Raw genomic sequence first — 12,528 nt, 5'->3', positions numbered from 1 at the left:
GGATCGAGCATTGAGCCCGAGCCCGTAAGGTTACCGCGGGTCCTATTTCTATGCTTCTACCTAGAGCCCTGAGCATTTGAATCCGATCTAAATCCGAACAAGCAACATTGGTATAAAGCCAAACCAAATCTGGTCCGATGCACATGGGTTTAATTTTTTTGGGTTAAATAAGGTAGAAAAGTCAAATAAATGATTATTCATAATAGGTAACAAACGTTAGCTCTTCATTAGTTTTTTTAAGCAAATAAGCTAAATAAATTGGATCATAAGTGCTAGCAAACGGGACCTATGTAAAATGGCGTAAATATCTCTGAAGAATATTTTCACAAAAAGTTACAGAAGAACAAAATAAATAAAAAGAGAGATACGGAGTATAATTTTTATAGAAATGAATTTCGGTTCCTTTTTTTTTCTCATCTCTTTAGTTGACATGAATTTGAAAAGTCAAATAATATTACAGAAAATTTTAAAAAAAGTCACTACAGATTAGTATAAATTGCGATATAGAAAAATGAAATTTTGTTATTATTATTTTTTTTTTAAAAAGGGATGGATTTTGTCCAATTGCCCATTTCCTTCTTGGACTCGATTGGATAGGGATGTCAATTCCTCCGACCCCAATGGGTACCCGCCCCACCCTGCCTATTTTATTTTTTACCCAATAGGTACAGGTGTGGTAGAAAAAAAATTCCACACTCAAATATGGTACGGTTATGATTATGTGATATCCGCCCCCCGAATACTCATACCCGCCTCAAACCTGGACAAGGTTAAGCATCTCCCTGCAAAGCGGTGTGAGTGGTAGATAAAGAAATGAGAGTTATAATTGAAAGAAAACTTAATGGAGACCGTACTAAGAGGTAGGGAGTGGTTCTGGAAAACGAAAGCGAACAAAGACAAAGGTTATCTTCAATGCCCAAAAATTGATCGAGATGTGCATAAACTGATATCCAAAACATGAGTTATCAAAAAACATACTACTACTTTTGAAGAGAGGAGCGTCTGAACATGAACCTTTATTGGTCCAGCCTTCTTCATCCACACGTGAATACGCTCCCCCATTGGCCCTTACAATCAAGTTCACGTGTGTTTTTACATGCTCATGAGTACTTAACACGAAAAGCTTATCAGCTGTGTGTGTGGACCAAACATTTCACATTGATGCATATGTACATAGATCATCAATTTATGTAACATTCATGTCATGCGCGCGTCATAGTATTCATAAATTTACATGAGATCGATCCAGGTGATATTTCTTTACATACATGGGATCGATCGATGTTATTGCTAATTTCTTTGCCCTCGGATAGAGCGGTGCACGCCTATGAATTTTGAGGATTTTATTGGGGGCCCGCTACAAGTGTAAAGTTCCTACGGTCATGCTCAGGGAAAAATTATTATGCCTGGTCGCCTCTTCCTCTACCATTTTCCCCGAGAGAGTGTTGCTATGCTTTATTATTGCCCCCTCCTCCACCATTTTCCTCATACAAAAGGAATAAACTATATAACTAGTTGAGTTTCTAGATACCTAAAACTACTTAGTCATGTCAAAAAGGATCCCTAAAAAAACCTCTAAAAAAATCCCCCAAATCTTAATCTCATAGTTTTCAATCAAATTTTGATAATCTAAGCAACTCAATGGGTTTAGAACGTGATTTTAAGGGTGCCCGCAAGAAATTGGCAAAAAAAATAATCGGAAAGGGCTTGATTTGAGCAGTTTTTTAATGAACCGTTTAATAAAGTTTAATAAAAAACTGTTCGGATGAAGTCCTTCCCGGTCATTTTTATTGCTGATTTCTCGCGGGTTCCTTTAAAATCACATTCTGATTACATTGAGCGACTCGAATCATCAAAATTCGATCGGGAACTTGGGGCGATTTTTTTAGAGGGTCCCGGAATATATATACAAAAAAACCAGTTTGATCGAACATTGATACGTATACCAAACGTTGTATTTTAGTTTATAAAATGGACAATCGATAACCATCCATTTTATAAACCAAAACTCAAATTCTTATACACCTATCGATGTCCGATTAAGCTAATTTTTTTGCATGAATGTACTACTCTTCAGGCCCTACAGGACGAACGATTCAGATCAATAATATACGCACAATGGGCCCCATAATAACAGTGGTGGAAAATCATTCCACAATTTCTACAGCTGGTGGAAGTAATTTTATCTTTGACCAATAATATATATTTTTTCACTCAAAAATTAGTTGTAGTCCAAAAATGATTCCATTATTTTCACCTAGAATACCATTATCTCCCAACATTTGGAGAAATAAGGGGCCGGCGTGGTACCACGTGTGTATAATGCAAGGATATTTGTCATTATTAAATTGTCAAAATATAAATTGGTTAGTATTACAAAATTATTCCTTATAAATCACTATGAGGGTTCTAAATTAGTTAGAATATGATATGAGAATAATGATGAAAATGGTGCCTTTAAATTTAAATTTGAATGCAATTATTACTTGTCTTCTTTAAGAGATAGAGTTCTAAGAAAAAACTACCATTAAGGAACGAAAGTAGAGCCCCAGGTTCATATACGTATATGCAGTAGAGACCTGTGTTTAATTTTAATAATTTTGATGTTTTATAAAATGCTAGAGTTGAGAGAAAAATAAGAATTTTGATATGTTTATATATTGGAAGGTTAATTATGTAAGGATATAGAGGTTTAGGAGTTGGTGTGGTGAAATGGTTAGTGGAAGGGTGCTTATGTAATATGATGTTATTGTCCGTAATTTATTTTAATCAACGGATATTTGTAATATTAACGTGGGGAAATTAATAAGTATTTAATATCATGGAGCTCGTAATATAATTGAGATAAAGACGATAGTGCAATTATAATTATCTAGTGAGGTGAATTATAATTAGTGAAATAAGAAATAGAATCCTAGTGGGATTAGATTTTTTTATTTACACTGGTAGCCCAGACTTATTATTTCTTAGGTCCCTATCGTAACACTATATATACACGTTATGTTCTCTAGGTCAAATACACGTTTTTCTATTATTCACGAAATATAGGCATGCTCAGAGAGAGCAAACAGATCACGAAAGAGTTCATACTCAGTTCGTGTTCTAGATGTGCAGGGAATATGATAGAAGATCGTAAGGTACCGTCGAGCAGTATTCATGGTTTATAGCAAGGCGTGCTATAACAAATTCAACCAGCGTTCGTGTCGCATGGAGTTGAGGTAGAACCCTAATTCCGCCTTGTAGGGTTTTGTAATTTTTGTTGTCTAATCTATATGCGTCATTACTAGTTTCTGATAATCGTTTCCCAACAGTTATGTGAATATATATATATATATATATATATATATATATATATATATATATATATATATGTATGTGCGTGTGTGTGTGTATCAGGGAAATATTTCCCTTACCTACCCCTCTTAACACTCACGCCTCTCTTCTCTCACACGACACACACACACCTCTCTCCTCGGCTCTCTCTTTCTCTCACTCTCTCTCATACTTACACCTCAAATCCACCATGGATCCGTGAAACCCAAGTATATCTCACCTCATTCAAGTGTCTTTGCCTCTCGGATCACGTGGGTGGAGCTCGGTGGAGGAGTTCTTGTTGGATTTCAAAACTTGAAGTTAGGGCTCGACCAATGTCTTTGGTTTCGGCTTTGAATTTTGAGGTAGGGATTTCTCACTCTCTAAAATATGTTTGTGAGTTAATTTGGTGCCTTATTGTTGTGTTTGATCGCTTGTTTCGAGCCTAGAAGAAATCTGTCAAAGTCTGTGAAATCGCCCAAAATCTGCAGGTAGTTCCGGAACTGAGTTTTTGTAGTTTCGGAACAAAATGGTTCTGTTTATTCTCTTTCGAAACTGAGTTTTTGCAGTTCCGAAACTAAATGGTAAACTTTTGAAAAATGTTCATTCGCCCATGTTTTCGAACCCCGATCACTTCTAATCCATTCTCAACACCTTCAAACCACTTCGTAACATTGAGATACATATCCCTAAGGACATTTGAACATCTGTCTTCCCTTGACCCATACTGAGCGAGAATCGAACGTCGTCATATTTTTAATTGAATGCGTGGAGACTTGTATCTTAAGTGGGGATACAACGATTGATTACTAATGAGATTACGAACGGTTATTGAATTGTTGTGATATGTGGAGAACTTGACACGAAAGATTAACCAGTTGGCTAAAGAAGAGTTAATAATGAGTTATGGACCAATGATGATAATAATGATATACATGAGCTCTTTAATACTTAGTCGAGGCGTGGTGACGTAATATGTTGACTCGAGGATAAGTTTATAGGTATATTATGAACATATGTAACATAAAGGATATATTATGAACACATGTAACATAGAGGATAGTTTGTCGATGAATTGAGAAATGCTTGTTGTTTTATTGTTTTCTCCTGAAATAGAAATGGGATACGAACAGTTTGGAATGGACATACTGGGTCTGAGACTCGAAACGTGAAAGGAATATTGTAACGCCCCAAGCAGACCACTGGCCCAGTACCCTGATTTTGATCCACAGGCCACACCACATGGCCCAAAAGCTTAAGCACAAGGTACTAGTAGTAGCCCACAAGGTTTGTTATATGCCTAAGATCATCCATATAGACTTCCAATGTGGGATGAGGTGTTACAATCTCCCCAACTTTAAAGCCTCGCGCCCTCGCGAGGGGTTGAGCACTATAGTCACCATTATAAATCAAACCAACTCCAAGGGCCCACACGGTCGTGTACATGGATGGCTCTGATACCACCTGTAACGCCCCAAGCAGACCACTGGCCCAGTACCCTGATTTTGATCCACAGGCCACACCACATGGCCCAAAAGCTTAAGCACAAGGTACTAGTAGTAGCCCACAAGGTTTGTTATTGATAAGCACCCGTTAATGCAATGCAGGGTGCGCTAGTATCTAGTTTTAGTTAATTTCATCGCTTAATTAGTTGCTTCTTGATTGCGTTTACTCATAAGGTATGTTTTTAGTGCTTTCAGGTAAATCATGTGAATAAGGCATATTTTGACATCATCCATGGCCCGAGTGCGTCCAAGTACCTGAGGAACCAATGAAGACCCTGTCGGCCCCTGAAAATCTGTCTAAGTATGTAAAAATCACTTTTCGAAAAAATATCGATTTTCAAGATAAAAAATGACGGTAATTGATTCTTGAATTTTTCTAAGAGCAATTTCAAAATTGCAAGGTTTTATTCAAAGATTAAGGTCATGTTTTGAGCCATTTATTCGATAGAAAAGTGTGCTGTTTTCTGTTTTACACTAAAAGCTGGGGGTCAACATTTTGATTGGATTGAAATCTCAAAATTCTGGTAATGCCATTGTTTCCAAATGAGGGGTACTTTCTTATTTTCATTAAATAAATTAAAGTAAAGAAAAGGTAAAAGAAAGGTTTAAAATGCAATCTTTACTTAAGTTTAGATAATGAAAATAAGATGCTGTAGAGAATTGCCCGAGCAGAAGAAGATTTGCCCGAGCAGAACCTGTCATTGCCCGAACAAGAGGAAGGCAGCCAAGGCAAAATTCTGAGCTATTGAGCTCGGCATCGATGGGATGCCATTTGTTACATCGATGCCGAGCAGTGGTCCAGTCTCTTATCCATCTCGGCATCGATGGAAGGAAATGCTTTACATCGATGCCGAACCCCTTAGCAGAGCACTCTAAGGCCGTTGCCATCGATGCCGAGGGGTTTAGAGGTGGATTTTCGGAGCATCTAGGGAATATTCCAGGCGCGGATCTTAGAAGTATAAAAGGTTATTTCATTGTTTTGTACAAAAGTAGATAGAAAAGTAGAATTAGATTTGCTTACCTAATTTTAAATCTAGATCTAGATTCAAATTGTTCTTGAGTGTTCTTGTTGTTCTTCATTTTTTCAGCACTTATCTTTTAATTTTCTGCTATTAGTTGTTACTTTTTGTTGTTATTGTCTTTATTAAAGTTGTTTATCTTCTCCCGATCTATCTTAATCTCTAATTTTCTTCTAGACTTGTTATTTCAATTATGTCAAGTAGATTTTTGCTTGCTTTTATCTCTCTAGATATGAGTGAGTAGTTTCAAGGGTTAGGTCATGGGGTGATTAGCATCTCATAGCTCGGGCGAAAATTGCATTTTGCACCCAATAAAGCTTTAAATTTTGATTTGAAAATTGATGTGGGGTTCGGGTTTGTTTGTTAAATCACCGAGGTGTTAACCTCTTTGATCATGTGTAGGTGGGAGCTTTGCCTACCCACCACACATGATGCTTAGAGCTCTTTCGCACGAGGTATTTGCCAAATGAATTCTAGAGCTAGCTTGATTCTCAAATTATTTTATTTTCCGATTTGAGAACTTTAACCAAGTATCTTAAATTGTGTAGTTGGGTGAAAAGTGTGATTTAGCTCGGGTCTTGGGTGTTAATAATTCCTAGACCTAGCCTATCTTTTCTCTAGTTAATTCTTTTTTTAATTTAGCCCTTTTATTTCCACCGTTAAAGTAAAACAAAGTTGGCTGTCTTAAAGCCGAAAGCCCCTACTTGCATCTACAAATCCGAGCAAGCCATATAATTATTCCCTTGGGTAAGATCCCGGATTTCTGGTTTATTATGCTTCAACAGACGTTTTAGGCCCTACGCTTGGGTATTATTCCGCATTATTATTATCATTGGAGCGAACGAAGCAGTTATATGCCTAAGATCATCCATGTAGACTTTCAATGTGGGATGAGGTGTTACAAATATACGGGGTCTAAGATCCGGGATGTGAAATGGATGTACGGGGTCATAACTACCTAGAATGTGGTGTGGGTATACGGGGTCCTAATACCCGGAATGTTTCTAGGTTCACCACTCGTTTTGTGACACTAATGAGAACTTTCTCAAGTTCTTATCAAAAGTCAATGGGGGATATACGGGATCCTCAACTCCCGGAACATGAATCAGTAATCACTTGAATTGGGTAAATGTGAGTTGTAACATGAATAAAAGAGAATTGTAAAATAATCATGAGTTGATTGATAAAAGCAAAGGGTTTGTTTGAATTCTTGAATATTGATATAGTATTTGTGCTTTGTCATATGATCCATTATCATCCGAAGTCTTGTTTCTCATTTATACTTGTCATCTCATTTGCATATAATGCTTGTAGAGATTTTTCTTACTGAGCTAGTGTAGCTTCATATTTTTCAGGTACAAAACAAGGATTGTATCATGGAGAGCATGACATGTACGTATGACATATTTTTTTGAAAGCTTTCACCGAAGAATCTCTTTATCATCTCTTGCAAATCACATTTTAGGATGTAACTGTAACTTTTGACATTCGATTACTGTAAACCTTTTGTTGAACCTCTCTTATTTCGTACTTATGTAACATTCGGCCATGGGGCCTTAAAGTGTAAATTTTGAAACTTATGGTGCTGGAATTACAAATCTGCGAAATGGACATTGCAAACTCTTTTGGAGGTTCTGTACGTTAGTGTGAGATTTAATTTATAGAAAGTTATCTTTATTTATGTTTAAAATCAAAAGCGTGACATATGCACAATGGTCTTGGTTTATAATGTTTTATACTCTGTCTTGTTAGCGAGAATGTGAAGGGAAAAAGAATGAAATAAAATAGTTCAATTTCTTTATTCATTAGATCAGGCAAAGTTACACAAAAGTGAATTTGAAAATACTTAGACTTTGCTCTAATCCTTACCCACCGTACTTACCAGTGAATTGGAAGAAATTGACCCGTAATTCCATTAAAGCAACGTGACCGATGGGTAGTTTCGGGCGAGAGGAATGAGGGAAAGTGAATTTGATTCCTTTAGCAATCTAACAACAATTTTCTATTTGACCATAGATAAACAAATTTGATAACTTTTAGAGATCGAATTGGCAAAATTGAAAGAAAAGGGACCATAGAAGTAACAATAGAAATTGAAAACGATGGATTTTTCACCACCTACCATTGCGAGTCCCACCATACATTTATTCATCGTTCATTTTGTAGGACTCACAGAATAGTATATCTACACAAAAAATTAACTTGATCGAACATTGATACGTATACCAAAAGTTGTATTTTAGTTTATAAAATGGACAGTCCATAACCATCCATTTTATAAACCAAAATTTAAATTTTGATACACCAATCGATGTCTGATTAAGTTAATTTTTTGCATGAATATACTGTTTTGCAGACCCTACAAGACAAACGGTTCAAACCAATAATATACGCACGGTGAGCCCTGTAATAAGTAACAACGGTGGTGGAAAACCATTCCACGGTTTCTCACTGCTGGCGAAAGTAATTTAATTTCTGACCAATAATGTAGTTTCCCCACTAAAAAAAAAAACTAATTGTAGTCCAAAACTAACTACTCCGTATGTTATTTTCATCTAGAAATACCATTATCCCCCAACATTTGGAGAAATTAGGGGCGTGTCACCACGTGTGTTTAATGCAGGGTATTATAACCGCCCCTATATTGCATCCGCGAAATTTGGCGGCACTGAAACCGCTACTACTCATCATCTCAAACCTACCCCTCTCTCTCTCTCTAGATTTGCTCAATCCAATCCCCTTAGATTGAGCAGTTAGAATCTTGAAATACCCATTTTCTAGGCTTCTTCTGTCTTGTACATGTAGCAGTATAGTACTAGTAGACGGAGAATCATGAAATTTTCCCTCACAGACCTCGTGTGCCACGAAGATTTCTTGAAAAAATCCGAACTAGGAGAAGAAGAAGAAGAAGAAGAGGACGACCCATTTACTACCGTCTCTGAATCTGAAGATGAGTACATACAACTGTTGATCGAAGAAGAGACCGTCTTGGATTTCAATGGCTCTGTTTTTGAAAATGAAAAAGATGGGCAGTACTCTCTCCACAGTGATAGCTGGTTGAAATGTGCCCGGTTGGGCGCCATCAACTGGGTTCTTAGCGTATGTAAATCTCTCTCTCTCTCTCTCTCTCTCTCTCTCTCTCTCTCTCTCTCTCTCTCTCTCTCTCTCTGAATCTTTGTGTGTATGCGTGTATATTAAGGTGTGTTCGAACAATATGGGGTAATTTTTTGTCCAAACACTCTCTAAACCTATCAATGTAATGTTGCCATCATCAACTCGGTTCTTGAAAAGCTCTGTTTTTCTTTTTGATACAGACAAGGGCTATCTTTGGGTTCCAATTCAAAACAGCTCTTCTGTCATTGACATACTTCGATCGGTTCCTTTCAAAGCGTTCAATCCGCGTGAGCATCTCTCTCCCTCTCTAAAGATGGGATTTTCTCCTCTTTTTTCATAACTCAGTATCCAACCAGCCAATTTACATGCGCTTCGACTAATCTTATTCTGTTTTATCTTATTCGGGAATCCTGTTGACTTTTGTAGAACGGGATATTATGGGCAATTCAATTATTATCCGTGGCGTGCCTATCGCTTGCCGCGAAAATGGAGGAGCCCAATGCGCCCAAGTTGTCCAAGTACCACGTATCCGGTATCGAATTCCCGAGTAATGGGATTCACAAAATGGAATTAATGGTCTTGACTACACTGGAATGGAAGTTGGGTTCGATCACTCCTTTCGCTTACCTGAATTACTTCACTGCCAAATTTTGTATTGATTTTAAAGATTGCAAGCCGCAAGAATTGGCCTCCACTGCTACAGAACTCATTTTGGCTGTCCCAAAAGGTATTCTCCTACTAGTCTTGAACTGAGAAATTGGTTTTGGAATGTGTTTCTGATTCGGTAATTATGTACGTGCATTATGTTTGGTTTATTAATTAATGGATTTGTGAACTATGATGCAGAGATTAATTTGATAGATTTTCGACCGTCGGTTATTGCTTTCGCGGCGATCTTGGCAGCTTCGGATGATCAGTTAACAAGAAATGCAATGGAGATTAAGATGAGTGTCATCCCATCCTTGGGGTCCCTCCCAAAAGTGAGTTTTCCATTGCTTTTAGATTGTTTTCTTAACGTTTTCGGAATCTATTTTGTGTAACTCTTCTCAATAAAACATTGTTGGTTGACGGTTTTCGAAACTCGTTTGTAGCTATCGAAAGAAAGAGACACGATATCGATCGTTAAGCAGTCGTGAGTTCAAAAATAGTTTCGAAAATGTATTTTGGCAAAGTTGATTCCGAAAGTTAGGAACCGAAACGAATTGGTAGTGTCTAATGATCTCATGTTTGTTATAATGGCAGGATGATGTACACTCCTGTTACAATCTAATGCTGGAAATAAAGATGGAAAAATCTAGTACACCGAAATCAGCGGTATTGTCCCCTAACTCGAGCCCGGTCGATGTTCGGGAGAATCCCTTGATCACCTCTGCTGTTGGCACTAAGAGAAGACTCACTTACAATGGCTGCGACCAGAATTGCCCTAACCTGAAAAATCATCGACCGTAATAACAAGTTTTTTTTTACTACCATTTTAGCAAAGATTTGATTGGTTTTGATTTTTCTATCGATTCCTACAATTTTCATAGGTTGGATTAAAAGGTTTTCTTTCAATTTTATTTTTGGGTTGGGGGTTTCCATTTTCCAATACCCAAGAAAGTTTTCCAGCCAGTGACAACCAAGCAAATAGTGAAAGGAGAAATAAAGAGAAAAACAGATAGAAAGAAAAAAAAATGATAACTTTAGCGATGAGGAAGAACAAGTTGAGGGCCAAAGAGATGTGCAGAAGGCCATTTTGAAGACTGTTTGTTAGTAGTCTTTTTTTTTTTTTTTCCCTCCTTTTTTTCTTTCTTTTTTTTTTTTTTTTTTGGGTAGAGCTTTGCTTTCTTGAATGCTTAACAACTTTTCAAATTTGTTTTTATATTTATTTTCCTCTTATTCTGATTGGGGAAAAAATGTAATGTAGAGGGATGTTGAAGCCCTACCTATTGATAAGGGGGCTTGGGATGCTTCCTATAGTGTCTTTCTAAAGGGCAAAAGCCATTAGGATTTGAGGAATGAAGGAGTTGTTTTTGTTTGATTTGATACATCTTGTGCTGCATTTTGGGCCATCAAAAAGAAAGTAATGTAAAGGTGAGTGTGATTGGATATGTTTGAATGTTGGTGGATGCTTTTTGGTAGGTGGGCAACCACTTCTCTTTCACTGTTTGATTGTGCTTTGTTTGGGGTTCATGAAACCTCCCAAATTCGTGTTTGCAAGATTACCATTTAGTTAATGTGCAGGTAGACGATACGCCCTGTGTCTTCATTTGTTTGTCCAAATTCAAAAGTAACTGGCAAAAATAGATGAATTTACTCTGTCGTCCTTCTCTTTTGAAATTATTACTAGAAACAAGAAAAGTTAATGATGATGTTGTTGAAAGACTTGAAGGGTAAAAGAGAAAACAAAAATATGAAAAGTGCAATAATGACTACGTTTTCTTAATTTGGAAACCTGAAAATGGAAAATCGGGACTGAACGAGTAGCAAAATGATTTTTTTGTCTAATAGCAAAAATGAAATTTACTAATTTTTGAAAGTGATTACAAAGATTAAAAAAGATCCAAAACACAACGGCATCATAACAAGGAGCATACGAGCCAACAAAGTTAACACCTACACACCCCGACAATCATATGCCGCCTAGAGCCCAAAACCGAACGGCATTAGATTAAACATTATGCAACAAAGAGAAGCCAAAATATGCTAATCCTCGCGCCCCCCCCCCCCCCGGCAAAACAGCAGCAGAAGGTTTTCAAGCCGCTCCAAGGGCAAAAGGCCAACTGATTCCAATCACCATTCCATTCACACACAAGAACTACGTACATACCCCCCCAAACCAGATTCCAAATGTTTTTTTACTGAACCTGTAAACCGGACTATTTTGGCTTGAGGTTGTACCCCTATTATTGGCACCAATCAACTCCATTGCCGAAGTAGGGTTGCGGCCACGTTGGATTGGTCGGACTAATATTCAACACATGATCTTGTGGAACGAGTAATTTTACCCGACTAATAAGGATAACGAAACCACATTCTCGAGATAGTATACATTTCTTTTGCGAGATTAGTTATCCAATAGATACAAAATTCAGACGCTAACCTTGTAGTGAGACAAAATTTCCAACCTCATTTCTAATTTTACCAATCAAACGAACGCTTGCTCATTTGAAATTTCGCTCTCCCCTGCCTTTTGGAGAATTATGTTGTACCATGAAGTTCTCAAATGTAACCAAAAGAATAAAATGGGAATTTATTTATTTATTTTGATGAAGTATTTCCTCATTCAAGAAGTGAAATTGGTTCATTAAGAAGCTGATAGAATTCACCATTGAAGTTCATTAAGAAGTTGACTAACATCTCGAAACAACTCTTAAATGACTTCACCTTTTTAAGACAGTATTCGGATTATGAATTTGTTGGGAAGTTTATGAACAGAAAGGAAAAACAGGAGATGTTGCCTAGCATCTCCCTGCAAAGTGGTGTCGAGTGGCTGATCCGGTCGTTCATCTCGGCCTGGACGACTCAAATTGAATCTAAGGGCATACAAATCTACTGCTTGCCGCATTCCCTATTCAAAAAACATAAATTATTTGACA

The 12,528-nt window shown here is 37.2% G+C and overlaps 1 protein-coding gene across 1 annotated transcript; it reads left to right on the top strand.

Moving 5' to 3' along the window:
- The first annotated feature begins 8,496 nt into the window (after nt 1-8,496).
- On the top strand, nt 8,497-10,977 carry LOC131303972 (cyclin-D5-1-like). The gene is made up of 5 exons (XM_058331057.1): nt 8,497-8,935; nt 9,151-9,237; nt 9,377-9,677; nt 9,797-9,930; nt 10,193-10,977. The coding sequence occupies exons 1-5, from the start codon at nt 8,669-8,671 to the stop codon at nt 10,397-10,399; spliced, it is 996 nt and encodes a 331-aa protein (XP_058187040.1). The 5' UTR covers nt 8,497-8,668; the 3' UTR covers nt 10,400-10,977.
- The last annotated feature ends 1,551 nt before the right edge of the window (nt 10,978-12,528 follow it).

Source organism: Rhododendron vialii, chromosome 10a (genome assembly GCF_030253575.1).
Source record: "Rhododendron vialii isolate Sample 1 chromosome 10a, ASM3025357v1".
Taxonomy (NCBI): domain Eukaryota; kingdom Viridiplantae; phylum Streptophyta; class Magnoliopsida; order Ericales; family Ericaceae; genus Rhododendron; species Rhododendron vialii.
Note: the sequence above shows the minus strand (reverse complement) of the source record. Positions and strands in the feature narration are given on the sequence as shown.